The sequence below is a fragment of the Thunnus thynnus genome, chromosome 17, assembly GCF_963924715.1.
Source record: "Thunnus thynnus chromosome 17, fThuThy2.1, whole genome shotgun sequence".
Taxonomy (NCBI): domain Eukaryota; kingdom Metazoa; phylum Chordata; class Actinopteri; order Scombriformes; family Scombridae; genus Thunnus; species Thunnus thynnus.
Window position 1 is genome coordinate 20588724 of NC_089533.1, and position 26706 is coordinate 20615429.

Here is a 26706-nt window from a genome sequence, read left to right on the forward strand (position 1 = left end):
TCGTGTTTTGATAGATGAGACTGTGCATCGAGCCGTCTCATGATTTGGCTGGGATAATTGTCGTCCTTTGTGCGCGTGTGTTTTTGTTTGAGCGATGACTTGCAGCTTAATCCTGCATTGTGTCCATAATTACCCAGGCTACTGTAATGTTGCATGGTCTTTGTTACACACACACACACACACACACACACACACACACACAACACTCTCTCTCTCTCTCTCTCTCTCTCTCTCTCTCTCTCTGTGTTGCCCTCGCTCTGTTAGACTGGGAAAGGAGACCTGTCATGCTGTCTCAGCAGGGTTTTCCCAGTAAAATGTTTGAAAGGGGAAGGGAAGGATCACTGCATGGAAATGGAGACAGTAGATGTAGAATAGTTCAGTTTTGTTTTGTTGTTGTTTTTCCAATCAAAAAATGTTTTTTGCCTTTAAATACCTGCTTTTTAAAAGGTGTATATATACACCCATCAGCCATAACATTAAAACTACCTGCCTAATATTGTGTAGGTCCCCCTTGTGCCACCAAAACAGCTCTGACCTATCGTTGCATGGACTCCAAAAGACCTCTGAAGGTGTTCTCTGTTATCTGGCACCACAACGTTTACAGCCGATCCTTGAAGTCCTGTAAGTTGTGAGGTGGGGCCTCCATGGATCAGACTTCTCTTTCAAGCACATCCCACAGATACTTGATTGGATTTAGATCTGGGGAATTTGGAGGCCAAGGCAACACTTTGAACTCTTTGTCATGTTCCTTAACAATTCCTGAACAATTTTTGCAGTATGGCATGGTGCATTATCCTGCTGAAAGGGACCACTGCCATCAGGGAATACTGTTGCTATGAAGGGATGTACTTGGTCTGCAACAATGTTTAAGTAGGTGGTATGTGTCAAAGTAACATCCACATGAATGCCAGGACCCAAGGTTTCCCAGCAGAACATAGCTTCTGCTGGATTGCCTTATTCCCTTAGTGCATCCTTGTGCCATCTCTTCCCCAGGTAAACGACGCAAACACACCGGGCTTTCCACATGATGTAAAAGAAAACGTGATTCATCAGACCAGGCTACCTTCTTCCATTGCTCCATGGTCCAGTTCTGACACTCATGTGCCTATTTTAGGTGCTTTTAGTGGTGGACAGTGGTCAGCATGGGCACTCTGACCGGTCTGCGACTACGCAGCCCCATACACAGCAAGCTGTGATGCACTGTGTGTCCTGACACCTGTCCATCATAGTCAGCATTAACTTTTTCAGTACTTTGTGCTACAGTGGCTCTTCTGAGGGATCGGACCAGATGGGATAGCCTTTGCTTCCCCCATGCATCAATGAGCCTTGGGTGCCCATGACCCTGTTGCAGGTTCACCAGTTGTCCTTCCTTAGACCACTTTTAGTTGGTACTGACCACTGCATACTGGGAACACCCCACAAGACCTGCCGTTTTGGAGATGCTCTGCCCCAGTCTTCTAGCCATAACGATTTGGCCCTCGTCAAAGTCACTCAGATCCTTACACTTGCCCATTTTTCCTGCTTCCAACACATCAACTTCTAGAACTAACTGTTCACTCGCTGCTTAACATATCCCATCCATTGACAGGTGCCATTTTAACGAGATAATCAATGTTATTCACTTCGCCTGTCAGTGGTTTAATGTTTTGGCTGATGAGTATATATTCACAAAATTTAGGCAAAATAAGATTTTAAGAACTTGAATAATAACCACTTGAATTTTCCCTAACTTTGATAACCAAACCATGAAACTACATTATCCTAAGTATTGAAAGAATGTGATAGAGTTGAACTAGCTTGTATATTCATATTTTTTTATTAATAAAATTGTGTCAGTAATCTAGCAGATTATCTGTTTTAGGATTGAATGACCATTCAGTGTATTGCTGAGTTTTTTCTGTTCCTGGATTATGACTGGTAAATATGGATTAAAATGAATACCTAGTCAGACAGAAACTTTTTTTAGCTCTTGATGTCATATTTAATTGATCTTTCTAGGAAAATTGTCATTTTGTGACCTTCCATACAGAGTTAGATAGTGGCCTCTTGCTCATATAGTACAAGTAACAAGGTTGAATACAGGTCTCTACCTATCATGGTACCTGCTACCCATACAGTCTTATCATTAAAATATTCTCTTTGTGCAGCTGGAGACACAGACGACCCTCCAAGAATCCCGGCCAACCCAGTGATCAATGGTAATGTTGCCATGGCGGATGGACACAACAACACAGAGGAGGACATGGAGGATGGTGAGGAGCATGTGCACTCACACAAACAAACACAATTTAAAAACATTATACTCTCTTGCTTGTTTCAACGCTGTGGAAGAAAATGTTCTAAGTAATGATCTAGGTTTAACATCATTTTGTGAATGATTCAGTTGAATTGTCTGTGAAGTTTTTTTTGTCTTAAACTAGGTTTCAAAAACGCTCATATCCAATGACCACTTGTACCAGGTCAATGACAGCTGGAAGAAATCTGTTCCTCTGTTGAACATAAACCCTTCCCATTTTCACCCCTCTCCCTCCATCTTTCCACAGACACCAGTTGGCGGTCAGAGGCAACTTTCCGGTTTGTGGTAGAGCGCTTCAGCCGCCTGAGTGAGTCGGTGCTCAGCCCATCCTGCTTTGTCCGGAACCTACCATGGAAGATAATGGTGATGCCGCGCTTCTATCCTGACAGGCCACACCAGAAGAGCGTGGGCTTCTTCCTGCAGTGTAACGCAGAGTCAGACTCCACGTAGGTGTCTTAGTTGGACGAGGGATTTGGGGGATATTGGATAGATACACAGGCACACGCTTAAAATGTTTAATGGTTTTTATTTCTTCTATAACATTAAATGAACAGATTTCAAGTATTTTTCTTTTAAAAGGCCACATTTCACAAAATCTGTTTTCAAACTAAGATAGACATCCCTCATTAGTGCTGATTTATTTTTTTTGTAAAAATCATTAAATACCTGTAATTTTTACTGAACAATTGCACACTTTTCTGTGTTTTATAACTGTTTTATAACAGTTGATGCAGTGGTCGACAGAAAAAGACTTAATATCAATTTAAAATAAAATCTTACAGATCTGCATTACAATTCATTGGACACCTGCCAGAATTCTTTTATTTGAGGAATTGCCTTTCATGAGAAAATGGTCAAATTAATTCAAAAATATTTTGTCCCACAACGTGCAGAAATCCTTAAAAAGTAATGGATCTTGTTCTTGGTGTTTCAGGTCATGGTCGTGCCATGCACAGGCCATGCTGAAGATCATCAACTACAAAGACGATGAAAAGTCCTTCAGCCGCAGGATCAGTCATCTGTTCTTTCACAAAGAGAATGATTGGGGTTTCTCCAACTTCATGTCCTGGAGTGTAAGTACAGAAAATTATAGAGAAATTGATCAATGCAGGAGATTTAAAATGAACAAGGCAAATTAATATTAGTAGCCAGTTATGTTTTTCAGATGTGACAAGAACCACCTTAGAAACATTGGCTGCCTATTTTAGAGCTGGTAGAGTAAATGCTGTCAAAAATTTAATTTTCATTTGTTTGTTGATTGGGTGGATAAAAGAGGCTATGCTGGAAGGGCTGTTTTATTTTTGTCCAGCATAATCCAGTTAGTTTATTGTCTATTTGTTCCGCTCTGTGTTTGTTTTTTGTCATGAATAAAGGAAAATAAATAGAAAATATTAATAAATGCTGTTTTTTCTACCCATCCTTATTGATATTAACTGCCTTTGTTGTGTTGCGTTTCAGGATGTTACTGATCCAGAGAGGGGCTTCATTGATGATGACAAAGTCACATTTGAAGTCTATGTCCAGGCAGATGCCCCACATGGAGTGGCGTACGTAGCTTTTAATTGTCTCTGGGTTTGCATTTCTACAGTGATCCCAGGATGCATTTTCTCTTGATCATGAATTATAACCCTAACATCCACTTTCTCTCTGTATCCAGCTGGGACTCTAAGAAACACACAGGCTATGTTGGACTAAAGAACCAGGGAGCTACCTGCTACATGAATAGCCTGCTACAGACACTCTTCTTCACCAACCAGCTACGACGGGTATGGTTTTACCTTTGTGTGTCTGTTTGTGTCTTAGCTGAGATTTCCTATATGCTACCCTAAAATGTATATTATATGTGTGCACTAGAGCTTACTCTCAGCATTTGTGTGTTTGTACCCTTTGTACCCACATGTTTATGTATCAGGCCAACATACACTGAAATTTGTCCTCTAATACAATTCTGATACATACTCTAAATGCTGTTTCATAGCTTTTTCCAATTCTAAAAATGTGTGTTTTATTTGTTGTTAGACAAAGTTTAGAAATGATGTAGGTTTTCACAAAATCGGTATAAATAAGAAGCTCCAATCTAAGAGTCATACCAACTACACCTACTGGACAAATCTTGGTGTGAATCCTCATGACTCCTCTCTTCCCAGGCGGTGTACATGATGCCCACAGAGGGAGATGACTCTTCCAAGAGCGTTCCCCTGGCACTGCAGAGGGTTTTCTACGAGCTGCAACACAGCGACAAACCTGTCGGCACCAAGAAACTCACCAAGTCCTTCGGGTAGTGTATTTAAACAGACTTTTTTTAAAAATTGACAGCTCTGTCCTCAGATGACAAAGATGAAGGCTAATTGAGAAGTAAAACCATTATTTAGTGGTTTTGGATCTAGTGGTGTAATTGTAACATTTTTTTCTGTATTTTCTTGTTGGCATTGTAATACTCCAAACATTGAATGTGGGGAGGAAAGTGAGATACTTGAACAGAATTTGCTATGTTTTAATAACATCAAAAAGGTCTTCTCATATAGCTGAATTTGTCTGTCAGTAATTTTATTTTATTAAATGAACAGCCTTTGAAAAACTTGTAATTGTAGTTATCATTGCAATTCAGGACAGTTTCCTCAGTTTATTGTGCTGTCCAATCAAAGATGATTTCTTTTGTAGTGAGCTTGTCAAACTAAGTTCTTTGTAGGATGTTACCTGGAGTTGAGATCAAGATCTGTCTTGACCTGTAGTTGTTGTTTTTTTTTTTCTTTTACTTCATAAAGGTGGGAAACACTAGATAGCTTCATGCAACATGACGTACAGGAGCTGTGCAGAGTGGTGAGTTCTCTTATACTGTCTTAAGGAATATATGTGTGTATGTGTTTGCATGCTGAATAATTGACCTACTGTGCGCATGTGTGTTTCAGCTCCTGGACAATGTGGAGAACAAAATGAAAGGCACTTGTGTTGAGGGAACCATCCCCAAGCTCTTCAGAGGAAAGATGGTGGTATGTTCTCTCTATTTTTCCCTCTCTTTCTTTGTAGAAAGAGTAGATATGTGCCGCTTATTTGTTGAAGGTAGAAATTTACAGACTTTTGTATTGCACAGTACTTAAGCAACTCAGCTCAGGATGTAGACTGTAACAAGCTCAGTTTAAGAATAGCAGGAGGTAAAATAAAGAGGTGACCCTCTTAGAAATAATATTTTTGACTCAACAGTTGAATCATATAGTCTGACCGCTGTGGGTTTGTGTGTGTGTGTCTGTTCTTGCTTTCCAGTCATATATCCAGTGTAAGCATGTTGATTATCGATCGGAGCGGATAGAGGACTACTATGACATCCAGCTTAGCATAAAAGGAAAGAAGAACAGTGAGTACTATCATGAACACATCAACTTCACAGCTCTTCTCAAACAATGGAACTGACTGATTTTTTCAGACAAATAGGACAGCGTCAGTTCAAACCAAGTCTCTGGTGTCATAATGCTACTCTCTGTTTGCCGTTTGGAGGTCCTTATTATCTATATGGATGTTTTTTTTAACTCATACATGCTCTGTTTATTTCCAGTCTTCGAGTCATTCAAAGACTATGTTGCAACCGAACAGTTAGATGGGGACAACAAATACGATGCAGGAGAGCATGGCCTGCAGGTGAGGCTTCACAGTGACTGGATCAAAATAATTTATGCATCTTTTGCTGTAATTTATTTTACTTTGTACGAGTTTAGTTTTATGTATTTTAATTTTTTCTTTTTTGTCTCTATATCTCAGTTGAGGTATAAATTAATATAAAACCAACGTTTATGTCGCATTATCTAATAAAGCAGGTCTCTGCTGACTTTGTATTAACACAGTGCGCAATATGAATGTGAGACACTACTCTCTAATTGGAAAACATTTAACAATGCCAGCCGTGCACAGATTTGTTCTCTTAATAATCAGGTGGAAAAGCTGGAAAAGGTTTCTGTTCTGAATTTATGTAGTGTTTCAATGCCAAATCTGAAAAAAACTACTCTGAGGCTTCAGTATTAGCATGGAGGACAAGGAGAAACAATAACAAAAGAAGTATCTGTCCAGAGTGGGTTATCAGACTTGAAAAATGTGTTTGAGTTCAAATAAATTACTTCCCACTGGAAGCATTCAGGGTGAGAGTATGAATGTCAATGGGATGTCCTGACCAGATGCCTGTGTATGTTTGTACTGCAGGAAGCAGAAAAAGGAGTGAAGTTTCTTACCTTCCCTCCAATCCTTCATCTGCAGCTGATGAGGTTCATGTATGACCCACAGACCGACCAAAACATCAAGATTAATGACAGGTAGAACAAACACACCAGACCTCACTCTCACACTCTGTTATCACATGATCATTCTTTTTATTATGATTACATGTCTATTACTTTACAAACATATAAACACACTACCCAGCGTAAAAAGTAGATCTCTCCCCATCACTCTCAAAGACACAATGCGTCAGTGGCCAGTGCTCGGACATTATTTCAAAGAAGGTCTAATCCATATTAACATAGGTAGAAGGAGCCGTCTATTTCTAGAAATAGAACTTGAGCCTGCACTCTCTGAACCGTATGCCCTGACCTCCTTCACCCAGGCAGTGAGAAAGTGAGTCATTGAGAGTATTTCCTGTAGGCTGTATTGCTCTGTTTAAAGCTTACTGGGAACTAATGGTGTTTTAACAATCCACTGGTATAATGTGACACTTGCAGCAACACACACGCACAGACATCCGGAATAGCTAATTTTCCTCTGTAGCATTTCTCACAACCTGTGAGTCATTCTTGCGACGCTGCCACCAGCACCCGGCCCCCCTAGGGTTTTGTATACGCACACGCACAAATCCAGGGTGTGCAGATGTGGAGTGGTAAACAGGACCGAGGTTACACTCTTGTTTGCTTTCTTTGTATATCTATGTTTCTCCTTGTCTTAATATTGGACCGTTTTTTTCAATCCTCTTTTTCTTCCATCCATCCATCCTTCATTTCTTCCTCTTAATTCTGCCTGCCATTCCCTTTTCTCTCCAATCTCTCGTCTCCTATCTTCTCAAACTTCCTCTCTCCCTATCCCCATCATCCATCTATCAATAGGTTTGAGTTTCCAGATCAGTTACCTCTGGATGAATTCCTTCAGAAGCCAGACTCCAAGGACCCAGCCAACTACATCCTGCATGCAGTGCTAGTGCACAGCGGGGACAACCATGGCGGTCACTACGTCGTCTATCTTAACCCTAAAGGAGACGGCAAAGTGAGTGTCAAGGAACCAATAGTGAGAACAATTTTTTTTTTTATACACCTTTCACCAAAAATTCTGTGAGCATGTGTTTTGGAGGGGATGATGGGAATTTTCACATTTGTTCGCTGTAGTTTTGAGAAACACTGGCACAATACTGCCAATGTTTGTCTTCAGCGGGGATGAACTATGCCAAGGGTGCTCAACCTCTAGATATGAGATTGACTTTCTCATCATAAGTACACAGTGGATTTCTACACTGGTCTAGTAAAGAGCTGACATTACATACAAAGACAAATTCATCAGTCTAAAATCTTCAAGGATATTTCAGTCAGGATATTTTACCACATTAAATACGTACATTAAGAATGAAATTCAAATGAAGAAAGCAATTATGGAGAGCTTAGGAGTAACAACTAAAATGATGAATATGCAGAAATTATCAGTATTAAGGAATGTCTAACTGGAACTCTATATATTATAGCTGTATAATCTATATCCATATATACAGACACATACCCACATGTTGTTGTACTTTTTTGCGTGGACATTATGCCCATAGAACATTGTTTATGTTGCAAAGAAATGATGAAGATGTCAGATCCACGATACAGATGTTTTCTAGTGAGTTGTTGTTCCAAAAATATACAAAGATGTTAAAAACCAGGTGGAGCATTCAATGAACTACCCACTTAGATTCACAAAACAAATGCTTAACAATTGTTAGAAAGATAAGCTGCTTGACAGAAGGGTATGTTGCCACTTCATGTCAAAGAAAGGAACACTAACATGAATCCAGCTTTAGTCACTCACTACAAATTATGTAGCATGCACATTATGCATGCTACATAATTTCAACTGCAGAGTTCAGTCCCTGTATTACCATTTTTTCCTCTATATGTAGTGATAAATATGCAAATCTGGAGAAGCTGCATGTCTACAACCTATTCACACTCCTCACTACTCACCCAACACCTTCAGCCACTCCCATTGACCTACTCAACCCCTCATTCTCGCAGGTTCAATTTAGGGTAATGTTGTTCACTACATGATTGATAGATGAGGTCAACTGGTTTAGCACCCCTGTAATAATCATTCCTTTAAGAAGAGTTTTGCAATGTGTCATACTGCTAAAAGATATACGCATCCTGTCAGTGTGTATGTTTTATCATAGTTTTTGTTATTAAAACATTTGATGATCAGTTAAAGTTGATCAGTTCATATTGGGATTGATTAAAAGCATGTATTAAGATGACTTGACATAAATGGTTGTCTTAAGTACCTTGTGGTTTTCTTCTCTCCTCCCCTCTCCTTTCATGCTCCCCTCCTATCCTTATCCTCCTCTTCCTCATCTCTTCTTTTGACCCCACTCATCCTCCTTTCACAACCACCTCCTCCCTCTGTTTGTCATTCTTTGTCTCTATTCAGTGGTGTAAGTTTGATGATGACGTGGTGTCGCGGTGCACCAAAGAGGAGGCCATAGAGCACAACTATGGTGGGCATGACGATGACCTCTCAGTACGCCACTGCACCAACGCATACATGTTGGTCTACATCCGTGAGTCCAAGCTCAGTAAGTAACATTCTCCTTCCTTTTTGTCCTTCAGCCAAATATCTTAAAAAGGCTTGTGTCTGAAAAACTGTCCCATAAACAGGTGAAAAGTTCTACCCAAGTGCCCCAACCGATGTGTTATCAAGTACAAAACTACAAATATATGAAGGGTGTGGGAAAATTTATTTCCACAAAGGCTGCCTCAGTTTACTGTCATAGCTATTTTAGTAAACACAGATAAGTTACAGTCTTGCACCCTGCCTGCCCTGTGATTCTCACCTGGACCTCTCCCTGTATTCCAGGCGAGGTGCTTCAGCCGATGACTGATGTGGATATCCCCCAGCAGCTTGTGGAACGTCTGCAGGAGGAGAAGCGTGTGGAGGCACAGAAGAGGAAGGAGCGCCAGGAGGCTCACCTCTACATGCAGGTCCAGGTAGGGATTCAGGACTGCTGTTTATGTGCTCTTAGTTGCTATTTACAGACTTGGAGTACCTTGGTGGCCGTTTAATTTTAGAACTGTACTGGTGTAGAGCCGCTTTGTGCAAACTAGGAAGGAACCTAGCTGTCATTTTGGCTTTATTAAAGTTTTACAGAATGGAAGGTACAATACAATCCTTCATTTTTGCTGCATTGCTTTGATTTAGGTAGGAAAAGGTAAGAAAGTAAAGTCACACTAATTCAGTGTCAACATGGTGAACTTGCAGATTGAGCTCTTGCATACTGTGATGTGAAGGATGCTGCTCATTACATTAAGCCTGCAGTGGTGCAGGACTGCTAAGATATAGAATTGAGATGGGACTGTGGCAGTTGCGGTGTGGTTGAGATGACAAGAAAAGCTGCAAGTGATAATGAGGAAACGGTTTGTTAAAAGATAAGAGGTTTATCCTGTTCAAAGATGTTAGCAGCACTGACTTTATTATTTAGTTGTAAGTGAGGACAAAAGGCTAATTTCTCTCATTACTTTGCTCTGGAGAGGATCAAACAAATGAGAGAAGGAGAACGTGTGAAAACTCCAGTACGCATTTTCCCCTGTAAGCCGATGGAATTGGCTCTTTTTCTCATTTGTTTAAACTGATCTGTTTATTAGGATTCAGTTACAGACTGGTAGTTTTTTGTGTATGACGAAAATGTGGGGTGTTTTTTTGTTGTTGTTGTTGTTTTTTTGTCATTCTAAATGTGTGCCAGAAACAGGGACTTATCAGCAGTCAGGGCAAACCTTAAATAGGCAGTCAAAATTCAATGATCAGCACATAGATACCTATTGCTTTTTCACAAGCTTTTTGTTCACTCTCTTCATGTTTTGGTTCTTTGTCCTGTTTTAGTGTCGGTCGCTAAGGTTGTTTTTTCATTTCTTTCCTCCTCTGGTAGATGGTGACAGAGGACCAGTTCTGTGGTCATCAGGGCAATGACATGTATGATGAGGAGAAGGTGAAATACACAGTCTTCAAGGTCCTGAAGAGCTCCACACTGCAAGAGTTTGTCCAGAACCTCTCCCAGACCATGGTGAGCGAACCAAATTTGTACACACACTCAGTTATTCTCTATCCTTCATATTTATCAACAGTTGATACAAATTTGTCTTCCATCCTGGTGTGCTTCCCACCTTTATGTGAAATTAAGTCTTTTTTGTCTTTTCCATTCAGCTCGCTCCTTACAAGTTTAAACTAAGAATGAGAATAAAAACTTTTGGATAGAAACTCATTTATTGATGTGCTTGTAGGGTTTCCCACAGGATCAGATGAGGCTGTGGCCCATGCAGGCCCGTAGCAATGGAACCAAGCGACCTGCTATGCTGGACTACGAGGCTGACTGCAACAAGTCGGTAAGTGGTTGTGTTTGTAAGACCTGTTTGTTTGTGGGTGTAACCTCTGACATTTTGGGGAATATTCTCATGTGCTCTCACACTGATGCTAACACTGCATCACTGTATCACAGACACATGAACAAAATAAACGCACAAGGATTACTTTTGTTACTGTCTATCATGAATGTTATGATAAATTGTATGCACTGCTTGAGTTCGATTTTTTTTTTTAACTCGTACCCACACTGTTTCTGCACAAAAATGGAAGAAGAACAGAAATAAGCTTCTACTAAATCGTGAGCGCACAGAGTTTTAGAAATGGATTTTTAAAAAAGTTTGTACGTTTGTTTGTTTCAGATGATTGACTTGAGTGACAATGAGAACCCCTGGACAATATTTCTGGAGACGGTGGATCCAGAGATGGCGGCCAGCGGGGCCACGTTACCCAAGTTTGACAAAGACCGTAAGTGTCTTCAGTGTCAGAAGACAGATTTTGATATTTACTTTGTTAATGACATTTGACTTAGAGAGCTCAGTGACTCATTGTTTGGTACAAGATAGTCTGAGGCTAGTTAAAGCTTATGGCAGTGCAACGTGACCTCTACATCATTGAAGTTTTTTGTTTCAAACCAACTTTGCATTCAGTTTGTGTTGGCACAGACTAGGGCTGTCAACAAATATTCTAAATTCAGTTATATAATCGAATTGTAAAAAAAACAAAACAACAACAGACATTCAATTCACTCAATTGTGGGGAAAAAAAAAGCACTACTACTGTCTGCCTTGCGAACTCTCACATGCACCTGGTCCACTGCACTGCATGACTGACAGGAGTCTTACCTCACTTTCATTGATTGAAAATGAAATGTAGGTCAAGCTGAAATGAGCGATTAATTCAACAATAACCGTATGGTAATGATGGCAGAGAGTTCACAAGCCAACTCAGGCTGTAGAGAGAGTGATTTGCACTCCGAGAAAAAGCCCCCTCTGGAAATACTTCAGATTTTGGTAACCAGTATGAATATTACCTAACCTCTCAAAAAAATTAGGCTATTGAATAAAATATCAATTACAAATCATTCATTTGATCTTGCTCTGAGAGACAGCGTGTTCTCAGTTCTCACTCAAGGACCAAAAACGGTGCAGAAAGAGAGGTCTACGGTCTTCAAATATTTTATTGTATAGGACATTATTTTATTTGTTTAGCCTATTTTGTAATGTGTAGGTATGTAGATCTAGTAAAAGACATGTTTTTGTTGAAATAAATATACCTATACAAGTAGTTATGTCTCTCTTTATATTGGTTTGCCCCCATATGGACATAATACGCAAAAATAGATATTCGGATGGTTTGAACTTGTGTGGTTTTTTTAGAAGGAATAATTGAAGGTCATTCTTGGCCAATTTTGACAGCCCTAGCACTGACAAACTGCAGTTTTAAATACTAGAAGTGTTTGCTTCATGTGTTAAGATCACTGGACTATTACTGTTAAGACTGTGGGAAACTCTGACTAATGTAATAGGAGTAATGTTTGTTTTGATATACTGTCCATCTCTGTAAGAGTGTCTTCCTGGGAACCAAATTGTTGTCACTTTGTGAGAGCTACTGTATCTTGATTTATTTATTTATTTATTTTTTTTCCCCTTTTTTAGATGATGTCATGTTGTTCTTGAAGATGTATGACCCCAAAACCAGAAGCTTAAATTATTGTGGACATATCTACACACCTATATCCTGCAAAATAAGTAAGTAACATCCAAGTATGTTTGAAGCTTAACACACTAGATCACATATGTGTTAGTTTAAATTGCATCAACTTAATGAGTTCTCTGTCTGCAGTGAAAAAAATGCTTGAGGATTAAATCATGTTTCTGTTCTTCTCTCTCTGTAAACAGGAGACCTGCTGCCAGTCATGTGTGAGAGAGCAGGGTTTCAGCAGGAAACTAGCCTTATCCTCTATGAGGTGATCTATTTATGTAGCTCTCATTTGCTGGCGCATTCCTCTGTCTCTTTCTCACTTGTTCTCACTCCTCATTCTCTCCTTCACACTCATATCTGGCACACAAGCTTTGTCTCTCAAACCCTCTTGTGCACGTTTTCACAGTTATTTGCAGCATCTCCTTTCTTCTCACACTCCTCTGTAGTTTGCTTGTTTACATATCTTTAACCGAATACTCACCAAATAGCTTCACTTTGGCTTTACAGCAGATGACTACATTTCCCATAATGTTGTCTGTGTGTTTGTGTTGCAGGAAGTAAAGCCCAATCTAACAGAGCGGATACAGGACTATGATGTCTCTCTGGACAAGGCCCTGGATGAGCTCATGGACGGGGACATCATTGTCTTCCAGAAGTAAGACTTTGTGTGTCTGTTACAGTAGTGCTGCGCAGTGAGAGCTAACATTAATATGCAAACAATTTTAAAAAAAAAACTTAGAATGTTTGAGAATGCACTTTGGCTTACTATTGTTATCTCAAATGTCCATAGATTTAGCTATATATTTGAGATTAACTGAAATTATATATATATTTTTTGTCAGTAGCTTTTGTTAAATTCTGTTCCAACAAAACACCAAAGCAACATGCAGAAGAGTTCACATGTCTGTTATTTCTGATGAAATACAGAGAAACAATTGAAAATTGAGATTTGGAGGGAGGGGGGTGGCAAATAGAAGTATGTTGCATTTGGAGAAACATATTGGTCAGAAATGTTGTCTGCAGGGTTTAGGATCTGTCAGTATAAATTTTTTATATTATTTCAGTTCTTTCTCATGTTCTGCCATCTTCATACTCTCTTAATTGCTCTCTCCCAACACTGCACTTTCATTTCCCCCTTCATCCCTCCTGCTACCTATCCCTCCATCTGCCTTTGGTCACATCTGTCTCAAGTCTTCCCTCCTATTGTTTTTTTTCCACCTCCTCCTGCCAACACTGCACACTCTGTTCCTAAATTTATCCGTTTCCTTCTTTCCTCTAATCATGCAGGGACGACCCAGAGAACGACAGCAGTGAGCTGCCTACCGCCAAGGACTATTTCCGGGACCTCTACCACCGAGTGGATGTCATTTTCTGTGACAAGACCATTCACAACGACCCCGGCTTCGTGGTCACACTCTCTAACCGCATGAACTATTTTCAGGTATGGTCTCTGCAGGTACTTGAAGTGAATGTTTGGAAACTAGGAGTTATTTAGCTAATTTCTTGCTATTTTATATGAAACTCGAAGCAGTATAAATCTAATCTTTAAAGGGTACCTATTATTTTTCATATATATAATGTTACAATATCGTATGTTCATATTAAACAAGGACAAAGTGTCAAATAATGAGGTAAATGTATGTAGAAGTAATCCCTATGAGCAAAAAGCACCGGCTTCAGACTGCTCTGAACACTCGGTTTCCAACATTTTTTGTTTCTACTTTTAGCCCAAGCTGATGTCGGAACATGATGGATTTCTTTATATGGTCATTTGCTCCACGCACAGGAGTTCACTGCTCCACTCCGCTAACATTATGGCGTTTTTCCATTGTTTTAGGGGTAGTCACGCTGAGCTTAGCTGGTATGCTTTGAGTGTTTTTCCATTACACAGCATGGCAAAGTAAAATAAGTAGTTTACCTGTTGGAGGCGTGTTGGTTGTCTGCAGGTCTTCATCAAACAGCGTTTTTTAGCTCCGCTAATGAAGCTCTGCTAATTCAGTGAGAAACATGTTTCATTTCCTGTAAATTCTTCACAATAGACATCTCCTATTATCTAGTCACTTAAAAGATTTTAATTTGAAGCAGTAAATCAGGAAATGTTGGGTTTTCATCAGCAGTAACTTAACACAACTCTGATATGGCTTCCCCTCGGCAAGCTTCCAGAAAGCTGGCCAATCAGAACAGAGTGGCCACAACTGCCTGGTAGAGATAGAGGCTGAACTGAGGGGCTGCATAAAGGGCCAGTATAAGATAAATAAAAAATAAAATATAAATAAAAACGGTGAACCATGCAAAGCTACTCCAGTAGAGTCCCAGAATAAAAACAGAGTTGGAAATGAGCATAGTCCCCTGTTAAATATTTTTTCCTTTTTCCTTACAGTCTCCCTGTTGGCATTTCCTTATAACCGACACAAATGAAATAACATGACAGGTCTGCGGTGACCCCCTTTTTATAATGTTTGTGCTGTGTGTTTTTTCAGGTGGCCAAGACGGTAGCACAGAGGTTGAACACAGATCCCATGCTGCTGCAGTTCTTCAAGTCACAGGGGTAGGAGGCTTGTCTCATCAACACTCTCACACAGATAATAGGCCTGCAGTAAGACTCAAAACTGTGAATATAGTAATATTAATAACACATAAAACAGATCACCTTTCTACACTTGACTGTCTCACTGTATCTCGAGCCAGGAATTAAAATAAAAGATTTTCAGATTTACAACTGGTAAATCACATGAGGCCAAAGGGAGAAAAAGAAACAGAGCTTTACTACTTGTTTTCTTCTTACCATAATTGACTAATTATGCTTTTGCTGTGGGGTAATTGGTCCTATTTAAAAAACATAAGACCTGAACTTGCAGTGTTCTGTTTTCTCTCACTTGATGTTATTGGAACATGATTCCTGGTGTAATAAATTACACAATACATGATATACAGAAAGAAATGAATAGTGTACATAATGTGCCCTCGTTCTCAAGACTTGTCATGTTTGCCTTTGATTTGATTACATGCAGTTGTCAGTAGAAATGTTGCGTAACCTGTCCCCCCCCACCTTTCTTTGTTGTTTTCCTCTTACTCCTCCCTCTCCTCTCCTCTCCTCTTCTCTTCCTCTCTGTCTCTGTGCCTCTCTGAATTTTCTTGTCTTCTCCTCCTGTTCACCTCCATATCCCTCTTTTCTCTCCTTGTCCACTTGCCTCTCTTCTCTCCTCTGTCGTTTCTTTTTTCCCCACCTCCTGTTTCTCTTCTGCTGCCGTGCTTCTTTCCTCCCCTTTGTCGTCCTCCCCCCCTGCCTGGTGGTGTGGTGGCCAGGTACAGGGACGGTCCAGGGAATCCTCTCAGACACAACTATGAGGGAACGCTGCGGGACCTGCTGCAATTCTTCAAGCCTCGGCAGCCCAAGAAACTGTACTACCAGCAGGTAGGAATGGTTTGCCAACTCAGGGCCTTCTGGGATTTATTGTGTTTAATACTTTTTTAGTTTTCTTCCACAGACGCCTACGTTTTTGAAAGGCCAAGACAGCTGCTAATGCCCCAAAGTGTTTTAAAGCAGTTCCGTTGTTCTTATTTCTTAGTCCTTGTTTATCTTAACATTTCTTAGTTTTGGATCTTCTCATTCTTCTCTGTATTCATCTTTGTTGTTCTAGCCTTGTCTTTCAAACCTTCATTAATATTGTCTCTTGTATATTTTTTATTTCTAAAATGATTTTGGATTTTCTGGCAGAATGAGGACAGACAGATGTTTTATCATTTTTCTTTCTAACTAAAGATACTTCCTACATTCTTGAAAGTTTAGCACAAAAACATATACCATTCTGTTTTATATAGTAAACCATGTTCAGGATAGAGAAACCAGATTTATGGCACATGCTGAACTGGTAGATATACCAGCAGGGAGGTATCTTCTCCTGCCAGGCCAGCTGCAAGTTATGATGTAGCTGAGGTTTTTAGCTGATTGTCCAAGCGGAGCTAACACAGCTTAGGCTACCTTGGCTACCAGCTAAGTTTAACATAACAGTCCCTCATCCTGGTTTGCTACATTATTTACTAAATAAGACAGGTGGTACACTCCAGCCTCGCTGGTAGTTTAAGGCACTTATTTGTCTCTGTACAAGTAAATGTGAACTCGAGATCCTCCTACAAATTAAAAATGCATTGCACACACAGTAGCACCACACATTTATTTTCAATTGGAACCTGTGGGATCTGAATGATGGAAACACATTCATAGATCTCTGCATCCCATTCAAATAAATGATCAGTTAACACTTAAAGGAGAAATGCGCCAATTTTAGCTGATGTGTAGTTAGAAAGAGATGGGCTTACCAGACCTCTGTAGCTCGTTCTTTATCTCTGCTTGAGGCTAGCGGCTCGACGCTACATTGGCCATTACTTGCATAACACACCTGAATCTCTGATGGCGGAGTTGCATTGTAGGCAATGTAGGCCCCAGGTTTTACAAGGAGGAAGAACAGTGGAATTAAAAAGACTGCTGCATTACTTTTGTTATGTTTTTATAGAAGTGTAATGCTAAATAGGTAGTGTACTCTTTGTATGTCTTTCTGAATGCAGCACATTGCATAGCAAAACTTAAATTCTTTTTTCTCTCCTCTTCATCTATCCACAGTTAAAGATGAAGATAACAGACTTCGAGAACAGGAGGAGTTTTAAATCCATATGGCTCAACAGCCAGTTCAGAGAGGAGGTAACGCACACACACTTTTTACTGCCACAGAATGTGTGACAATCTCATACACTTTTTCTCACATTGTCTAACTCTGTCTTAGGAAGATGGAACATGTCACTACAATCAATCAATCAGTTTTACTTAAACCATGCAGCATGGTCCCAATACACTTTACAATTATATATATAATTAGTATATGTATTAGGCTCTGAACACTTGGTTGGAGTACAGAGAGAAACATTGAAAAAGACAGGATTGATCAGAAAATGGAACCTGTAAAATAAATGAAACATCAACATCAATACTCTTTGTAAAAATAAGGTCCAGTGTATGTCCACATTAATGAGTGGCATTCTTCACTAGTCTAGACTAGTAACAAGGTCCATAAATTCCATTGCTCTACATTTACATGCAAGTTGAAATCAGCCAGTAAAATGACTGTATCATATTTGACAAGAGCAATCAACAATAATTCAGAAACACTTTACACGCATAACTACACATGATAAGTCAAATGCTTTATGTGATATAAGCAGAGACGTTAACTGTGGATATGTGCTCATTGCAGGAGATCACCCTCTACCCTGACAAGCATGGCTGTGTGCGGGACCTTTTGGAAGAATGTAAAAAGTCAGTGGAGCTTTCTGAAAAAGGCTCTGAGAAGCTCAGGTACTCACCCTTCAAGAATGTGTGTGTGTGTGTCTCATTGTTCCAGATGTGTTTCAGTGATTCAGTATTTCACTGAAATGTGCCTACTATGGGGTTGAGCTCGTATTGGTCATTACCAGTTTGTTTTTTTTTTTCACTGATCAAAACCAAGCACGCACCGACCTCCATCAGACAGCAAGCTCTTCTTTTCTCATCTGGTCCGCCCTGAGCTGCAGTTTTATGAGTGCACACATAATACTTCCTGTCACTGCTTAGAATTAAGCAACCATTGGAAGGCTTTTTTTTGTGAAGTAGCTAAAGATATCCCACCTTATGGAAATTTTGGCATATTATGGTGCACATTATGTAAATGAATTTAAAAACCAGTACACCCCAAATACAACACGCTATAAATATTACTCTGTTTCATTAAAAATGGCTTTCTCACGGTGAGGAAAACAAATCAAAACCACCACAGCCCAACTTGAAATATCCACAGTTTGTTATGCAATGTGAAGATACAGCTGTAGCATTATAGCACATTAACAATACTACTTTCATTGTGTCATTTTTAACACACTGGCCAGAGACTCACTGTCAGCCCGAAGTTCAGCTCACATTTAGTAGCTTTTCATATAGTGGCAATTTTTTCATAAGTGCATCTTGGATGAGGACCAATAAAGAGAATGTGGTCTGGACAGTATCAGCCAGTAAATATGGCTACCATTTTGTTTTTTGTTGAACTGTTTTTTAACCTTTTGTCATACAAAGTTGATCTAATCTTTACCATGTACAAAACATGATTGAGGTTTATCAGCAGAATAACAGCCCCCCACCCCCCATCGAAAAAAAAACCAAAACACACACATGATGACATGATGCTATCAAAAACCAGAAACATTTACAGGGTAATGTGCATATTTGAAAGGGTTTTTTGATGTAAAGATTTTACTAACCTGCTGTCTTTAACAACTCTGGTTATTGTATGTATTCCTCTAATTATTACTTTTGTAGACACATTTTTATGTTTATCTCTTGTTTAATATGATTTTATGCTCTGCAAATCAGTTTGTCTTTGAGAAAATGCTTTAGAGTATTAATCCTCACTCTCTGTCTCCTCTCCAGGCTGTTAGAGATAGTAAGCTATAAAATCATTGGGGTTCACCAGGAGGACGAGCTGCTAGAATGTTTATCTCCGGCTGCCAGTCGCACCTTCAGAATAGAGGTAACTATGTATGTTCAGTGTTCCCTGTTTGTCTGTTTTTGGTTTCTCTTCTCTTTTTAGTTTATTTTTTCTGATTTTTCCTCCACTTGAAGAAGCCCTCATCCTGACAGTTATATTTTTTGACACGGTCTGCTAAGTTTGTCTACACAAAAAGCCACTTTGGCAGCCATCGTTTACAGAGACTCTCTACTTGAAAGTAATCAGGTTCAGTTGTTAAAGATTAACTAAACAAGCTGAAGCACTGATCTCTTCTGGTTAAAAGCTGATCTGTGTCAGCACCTGTAACTACACCTGAGGGATGTCCAAAATGATGACCGTAATTATGTTAAATTGCTCTTGAAAGCTGCTCTGATGTCTCCATCTCTCCTCTCACCTTTTTCTATTTGCTTCCCTCTCTCAGGAGATACCTTTGGACCAGGTGGACTTGGACAAGGACAGTGAAATGCTAATCCCTGTCGCTCATTTCCACAAGGAAGTCTTTGGCACCTTTGGGATCCCCTTCTTGCTCAAGATCAGACAGGTGTGTATGTGTGCACACAAATATGTGAAAGAGTGTTTATCGTCTACTCAACATGATGTATTACTTAATGTTCTGCGTTTGTGTGGTTGTTTCCTTCTTTGATTCCCCACCCCGCCTCTCCCCACAGGGTGAATCATTTCGGGAGGTGATGAGGAGGATCCAGACCATGCTGGACATCCAGGAGAAAGAATTTGAGAAGGTAAAACATCTTTCTTTGAGTACACAACTGGAAAAATGTCCTGTATTAAGTACATTTTAGATATTAAATATTTTCAGTTTAATATTAATGAAATGTCACCCAATGCTAAGAAGTGTTTTCTGCATACTTTTTATCATTTCAGTGTGACAGAACTCAGAATAAACAAAGCAGTCGTGTTGCTGTCTAAATATTCATGTTGTGCAGGTATACAGTGGTAGGCTGTTAATATGTGTTTTTGTGTGTTTTCAGTTCAAGTTTGCGATTGTGATGATGGGCCGGCATCAGTACATCACTGAAGACGAGTACGAGGTCAACTTGAAGGACTTTGAACCACAGCCAGGTATTTACACTGCTAATGTTACTGTACTGATGGCAGGAAGTGCTGTAGATGCTAATGCTAGTGCTCTTAGTACTGGGATTGCCTGAATAGATGGAGCTAGCATTTTTCATAAGAACAATACATATATAACCAAATTCCACAAATAAAATGATAGTAGGGCATGGATTCTCACGGTGACAAAGCCATATGTCCCTGTGGTTTACTGCCAATGCAAATAATTACTTTTTTTAAAAAAATTTTAATTTATTGGACTTTACAGTCCAAAAGTTATCTTAATAGATAAGATCTACATTTGACTGCTAGAACCTCCACTAATACTGAGTAGTGTGCAGAAATGATCGCCACATCCGTACACCAGTCTTGGTTAATATAAATATACAGGCCACCACCTCGAGTCTTACTGGACAACGAAGCAATATTGTCTGACTAGAGAGCAGTTAGCCCGGCTAGCTGGATAGCGGAGTTGGAGATACTCTTGGTGAAAATGAGGGCACAGCAGTTTGTCATTTCTCTCCAGGAGGTCAGAAGCAGTTTTAGGTAGTCTAGTTTATTGTCAATGGAGCAGACGTTGGTGATGAAGATTGACAGGAGAGCTGGTCAACTGGGGTTAGCCCTTAGCCTTGCTGTGATGGCGACTCGCTTGCTGCATTTCCACTTCCTCGCGCACCGCTTTTGGTGTCCCCCTGGGCGGTCGTTCTTGTGGGGCGGTCCTGCAGCTTGGTGCCCTGAGCAAGCCGAGGCAACACAGATTCTCCAATGTATCTCCATCCGGTTGTGTTTGGCATTTTTTAAAAGAAATTGCAGTAATGACAGTAATGAGCTCAACCCAGCGGTAGGCATCACATGACCACAGTGATGCGGTTATCATCACAGCTCTACATGAGAGCATGCAAATGCATCACAAGGACAGTCAGGAAATCACTCGTTTATATGAGACCACGACTTTTGCACAAGGCTCCAGTGAAAAACGCAGGATTCTCAGGCAAAATAAGTTGACTTTTGTTCAACATAAATACTAGTAGATACAAGAGCTGCAATGATTAGTCAATAAATCAATTAGCTGATCGACAGAAAATTAATTTGCAACTATTTTGATAATGGTTTTAGTCGTTTTCTAAGGAAAAATGCTAAACATTTGCTGGTTGCTGCTCCTCGAATGTGAATATTTTATGTTTTTATGTGTCATACATGATAGCAAACTCAATATATTTAGATTTTGGCCTGTAGATCAGACAAAACAAGTCATTAGAAGGTGTCCCCTTGGGCTCTAAGAAATTACAACAGCATTTTCCATTATTTTCATATCTTTTTATAGACAAAACGATTAACTGATAATGAAAATAATTGTTAGTTGCAGCCCTAGTAGATAACTTTTTAATCTGAACAGCTTAATTCTACTTTTTACTTCAAGATCGTCCTGAGAGAGGATTATGTTTCAGAGTTTTTAATCCTTTCTGGTGCCCACAGCAAAACAGCCCATTTATGTTTCTTAAGAAGACACCTTTAGAGACTGTTTGCTTTTACTTGTGGAAAATGTGATTTTAGTTTGATTAAGTCGGGGAACACGCTGCCACTGGTCCCCATATTTGTCTTGGGATGTAATACAGCAATGAACTGCCAACTGTAACACAATATTGATTTGATAGGAACAAAGCTACTGCTGGAATTGTTGATGTATTTATACTACTGCAGTTATTAACACCTTCTCTGTCTCTGAATAATCATTTTAAACGGGAGACTTGACATGTAACGACCGCTCTGACGTGTCTCCTTCTCTGTGCTGCAGGTAACATGTCCCACCCGCGCCCCTGGCTAGGGTTGGATCATTTCAACAAAGCTCCAAAGAGAGGTCGCTACACCTACCTGGAGAAAGCAATCAAGATCCACAACTAAAGCAGCCCGCCCTTCCTCGTTGTCCTCCTCATCCTCCTCCTCCTCCTGCTCCGCCTTCCTCCCTACCTACTTAACACACCATAACCACAGACTGTAACCAACCATGTGTGCGTGTGTGTTTGTGTGTGAAAGACTGTGTGGGTATGCGTGTGTGTGTGTGTGTGTGTGTGTTCATCACTTTTAACACCCCGCCTGGACACCTCTACAGCTCTACACCGGCACTATGTCTTCAGCGATATGGATCTTACTGCAGCTGACGGATTATTCTTCAACCACAAAATAAACTGCACCAACCACCTCCTGACTGTTTATTTTGCTGTTTATATTTTTTTTTTTATCGTCTCCCTCTACGTTCGAGGCTGTTTGTTTTGTTTTTTTTTTCTTTTTTTTCTGGCTTCTCTAACTGTTGACTGCCTGTTTTTTTTTTTTTTTTTTTGTTGCCTGTCTGGAAGTGTGAGAAATGAAATTGGATTTTAATATGAATTAAGCGGAGAGGGGAGAGGAAGTGGGACACAGTATAAATAAAAAAATATATATATACATAAATATATATATATGAACTTCTAGACTTAGTTTTTTTTCCCTCTCCCACGTCACTCACCAGCTTTTTTTTTTCCTTCCGTTTTTTTTTTTTTTTGGGGTTGTTTTTAAATAAAGAGTTGTTTGAAGAGGCATCATGCTGCTGTGTGGAGAGTTTGATGGAAGGATGTTTGCGAGGACTAACTGACAGAAAGGGAGAGAGGGCCTGATGGCTATTTTGCAGAATAATTTTTTCAAAAGCGGCTGCTAACTGGCGTCCATCCTCTTTTTAAAATGCCTGAGGCTCACTAGTTGCCCTGATGTGGTTCTTATATTTTCTGCTCCCATCCTTTAGTGCAACAAAAAAAAAAAAAAAAGTATTTCCAAGTTTACACACAGTTCTTTCTCACTTAGTTTTGTTGGGAGGAAAAATAAATGATTTTTTTTTGTCTCTTTCTGCAGATCTTGTATAATAAAATAAGAATCCACAGCATCTGTTTAAAAATAAATGGGGAGAAATAAGAAGGAAATTTGTCTGTATTTCATCTTGCACGTTGGCACTTAACGTCAGAGGTTTCTCAGGACTGGCAAATGTACGTTTTGGCTGTGATTTTGAGTTGGTTAATGACTTTAAAGGAACACACACGCGCACTGACATTACACCCTCCTTGATTCTCTTCCTTTTTTGTTATTTGGGGGTTTTCATGTCTTTCTCAGTCATTCCTCTGAACACACACATACACACACACACACTCAAGCTTCTCCCTCCCATCTTCTCTTGATTGAAATGTCGCCTCCAGGTGGTTGGGAGCAGTAATTGCGCTGTGCTTGGTAGGGAGCCGCAGACACTTAGAGCCCCCACAGGTGTGAGGATTGTGTAGAGACAAAACCAGCATTGTAAGAAACACTTTAAGCCCTATGAATTTATTTTTCTTTTGGTTGTTTTATTTCTTTTAAAGCACAGATGGAATGCTCCCCTAATAGCGCATAGCTGGCTCTGTAAAGACAACATTTAAGAATTGTATATTTAAAAATATGAACGTGTAAAATTTAAGAGAAACACGCGCCTTTGTTGTTGGGTACAAAAGGAGCCAGGTGTTCATATTTCTTGTGTGTAGGGTTTATTTTCTCTTCTTTTTTTTTGCGTTCCTGATGTACCATTGACGATTTTTTTCTGTTACATTTGGATTATTTTTCTTTTCAAAACTAACGGCATTGGTTTTGTCTTGTTAAAAAGTGCAGTACAAAGATGACCTGCAGAATCACACCTTAATTTGATCTTTTCCAGTTTAAAATCCTCAGTGTAGCAGCAGTGTACGACAACTATTCCTGTATATTGCCTTTTTGCTGGAAAATGTATGTTGAATAAAATTTTCTATAAAAACAAAAACACTACTCTGCTGCTTGTCCATACGACTGGTCGACCAGGACAGAGATCTTATATAAACTTCAGAACAAGAAGCTTCGTGATGGAAGACTTTTTCATTTTCCCAGTGAGGTCAGAGGTCACCTCGGAGCTGACAGTGATGTCTTGCTCGATGGTACTTTGTTGTAGAGTGCTCAGCATGCTACCCAGCCACCTGCTACTCACCTTCACATTATTTGCTAGGATTTAAATTTAAAGTCCCTCAAAAATTTGTTTTGCTTATTTTTACTTCATTTAGATGTTTGGACTTCACTGTGCAGAGTTTGTTCTCACATTCATCTGCTGAAGGGGGAAAGTTTCTCTGCGTTTTTAAGTGTGTTACCTACGAGCATGATTTGTGACATCACAACTAGTATGGAGCCACTTCTGATCCAGTATGCATATAGATTTTGAATTTTTAATGAGGAAGAAGGAGTGGATGCCATTTTAAGGATTTTATAGTGGTATTACAGGGAATTACACTTTTTTTGTGGAAAAAAAAAAAAATCAGACACATTATTGTTCCAAGCAGAGTATTTTTATATGTATTAACACTATACATTAGCACTAAACACAAAGTTCAGTTGGGGCTGAATGTTATTAGCTTTGCAGGTATTTCGTCATTATTGGAGAAAAAGATTTTTTTTCCTGATTGTGCAAGATGAAAAGTTGACGGATCACTTAAGTTATTACATTTCTTCCTGAGGCTGACATGAACATCTGTATCAAATTTCATGACATCCCGTCCAATTGTTCTGGGACATTTCACCCAAAACCACAAGTCAACCTCATGGTGGCGCTAGAGGAAGTTGGGGTAATGAAAGCCAGTAGGCTTCATCCTCTGATAACTGTGAATGTCTATACAAGTTTCTTGTCAATCCATTCAGTATTTGTTTAGATGACTCAGTCTGAGCCAAAGTAAACCAGACTGACTGACACTACCATCCATATCCACACTGCTGGCAAGTCTTTAATTATCACATAATGCAACATTCAAATTTACATCAAATTTACATAAAACCAACTGCCGTTGAAAGTTTATCATTAACCCTGGAAACAGCAGTTGACAAACACGTCTAACTACAAAGTCCATTTAGTAGCTGTTCTAGAGCTTTCGATTGTAGCAAATGATCTTCAGCTGATGAAGTTTGCCCCATTGTCATAAAAACGTAAGTTTCCATTTTTCTGGGCAATTTAAGGACTTGTCATCCATGTGGTGAGATTGTTTTGTCAACAAAAACACCTGTTTGTTCAGACTCTTGTGCAGTTACAACTTAGTGTTTTGCTTAAACCCCCAACTTGACTCTGACCTCTGACCTCTGTAAGGGAGGGCAAGAAAAAAGACAAAAGAAGAATCACAGCAGAGTGCCATACATCGTCTATATAGTCTACTTTTATTAGAAATATTGTTATAAAATAGTTAATAATCATAAATAACACAAGACCAAGCATACTCAGTTTCATTCAAGGACAATATGCAAGGACATGAGGAGGATGACACATTTTGCCTGTGTTCACTTATATATTGTTATTGCATTATTATTGTCAACAAAAATGTACATCTCTAGGATGGGCATACAGCAAGATACCTGCAGATATTAGTTCAGTGCAGACATGCTCAAAAAATGATTTTAAATATTCAAATGATTGGGCACATTTTATTTCAAGTGACTTGATCAGTGGCTCCGCCAACACAAAAGTTGACTGTCAATGAACACATCACATCAAGACAGTAGAATTGCTTTAATTTAGCCCGTAGTATTCAAATGACCAAATGTAAACAAATATTTGCACATAAAATTAGCTTTTATTTCAACATCCCTTCATATATGATGTAATTATAAGAATAATTTTATGGCTGACAACATACAACAAATATTGTTTTGCATTTTAACGTATTTAACATTTTAAAAAATATAGATCCAATTTTATTCTAGTGTTTCATTTCTGATAAATAAAAAACTTACAACAAAACAAGGCCAACGCAAATGTACTGTGCAATATCTGCAGATTAACAAATGTCTCTCTGCTCTGGTTGAATGTTTTTGTGTTGACTTGTTTGCTGGATTTCATCTTTTACAGCATTTATTCAGATGTTGTGACAATCCCTTCAAATGGGTAGCCGGTCTATTTAGATTTCAGATGAACAATTACTTGAAACATTAAAACAAAAAGGTATACTGTAGGATCAGGTATATGTACAAGCCTTCATTTCAATAACATTACCTTTATATATGCAACACTTTCTGCGCAGGATAACAGAGAAAGTTTTTTTTTCTGGCTGAAACAGGACAAAAATAAAAAAGTGCATGATGGGTGCTTGATTTCACTTGCCTGAGCTTCAAAAGTGAGCGTTTGATATTTAAAGGACAGGTTCACAATTTTTCAAGTCTGTCTTAAAACAGTAGTCAGGTGCCCAAATGAACATTGAAACAGGCTTTACTTGTCGTAATCATTCCTCCTGTTCATACTGGCCCTTTAAAGATCCTTTCTTAAGGTGCTTTCAAGGTATAAGTAATTTGGGGGAAAATCTACAGTCAATATCTTCCTTTTTAGTACAAAATTCCCTCTTTTTGTCACGATCCTTCCACTGTCCCTCAACAGGGAAACACTGTCCAGGAAACAAAGGGGAATTTTATACTAAAAAGACTTTGGAATCCACTTGATTTGACTAATTCAGACTGCTGAAGCTTCATATAGGA

At 39.3% G+C, this 26706-nt stretch overlaps 1 protein-coding gene across 9 annotated transcripts in view; it reads left to right on the forward strand.

The window, feature by feature from the left end:
* LOC137167997 (ubiquitin carboxyl-terminal hydrolase 7) overlaps positions 1-23989 on the forward strand; it is a 65501-nt gene extending 41512 nt beyond the window's left edge. For 6 of the 9 annotated variants that reach the window (XM_067570397.1, XM_067570400.1, XM_067570394.1 and 3 more), the window contains exons 2-31: positions 2148-2252; positions 2544-2742; positions 3231-3369; positions 3755-3843; positions 3954-4062; positions 4444-4574; positions 5062-5116; positions 5206-5286; positions 5558-5648; positions 5847-5929; positions 6485-6594; positions 7378-7555; positions 8948-9092; positions 9374-9504; positions 10440-10574; positions 10792-10893; positions 11233-11338; positions 12529-12621; positions 12772-12839; positions 13129-13229; positions 13862-14015; positions 15055-15122; positions 15881-15989; positions 17196-17273; positions 17824-17924; positions 19029-19128; positions 19529-19648; positions 19776-19847; positions 20097-20187; positions 21974-23989. In XM_067570397.1, coding sequence (XP_067426498.1) covers positions 2210-2252; positions 2544-2742; positions 3231-3369; positions 3755-3843; positions 3954-4062; positions 4444-4574; positions 5062-5116; positions 5206-5286; positions 5558-5648; positions 5847-5929; positions 6485-6594; positions 7378-7555; positions 8948-9092; positions 9374-9504; positions 10440-10574; positions 10792-10893; positions 11233-11338; positions 12529-12621; positions 12772-12839; positions 13129-13229; positions 13862-14015; positions 15055-15122; positions 15881-15989; positions 17196-17273; positions 17824-17924; positions 19029-19128; positions 19529-19648; positions 19776-19847; positions 20097-20187; positions 21974-22080 — 3189 coding nt within the window. In that variant the 5' untranslated portion in view covers positions 2148-2209 and the 3' untranslated portion in view covers positions 22081-23989. The remainder of the gene's footprint in view (positions 1-2147; positions 2253-2543; positions 2743-3230; positions 3370-3754; positions 3844-3953; positions 4063-4443; positions 4575-5061; positions 5117-5205; positions 5287-5557; positions 5649-5846; positions 5930-6484; positions 6595-7377; positions 7556-8947; positions 9093-9373; positions 9505-10439; positions 10575-10791; positions 10894-11232; positions 11339-12528; positions 12622-12771; positions 12840-13128; positions 13230-13861; positions 14016-15054; positions 15123-15880; positions 15990-17195; positions 17274-17823; positions 17925-19028; positions 19129-19528; positions 19649-19775; positions 19848-20096; positions 20188-21973) is intronic. The other 3 variants (XM_067570392.1, XM_067570393.1, XM_067570395.1) reach the window with 3 other exon arrangements.
* Positions 23990-26706: the final 2717 nt, after the last annotated feature.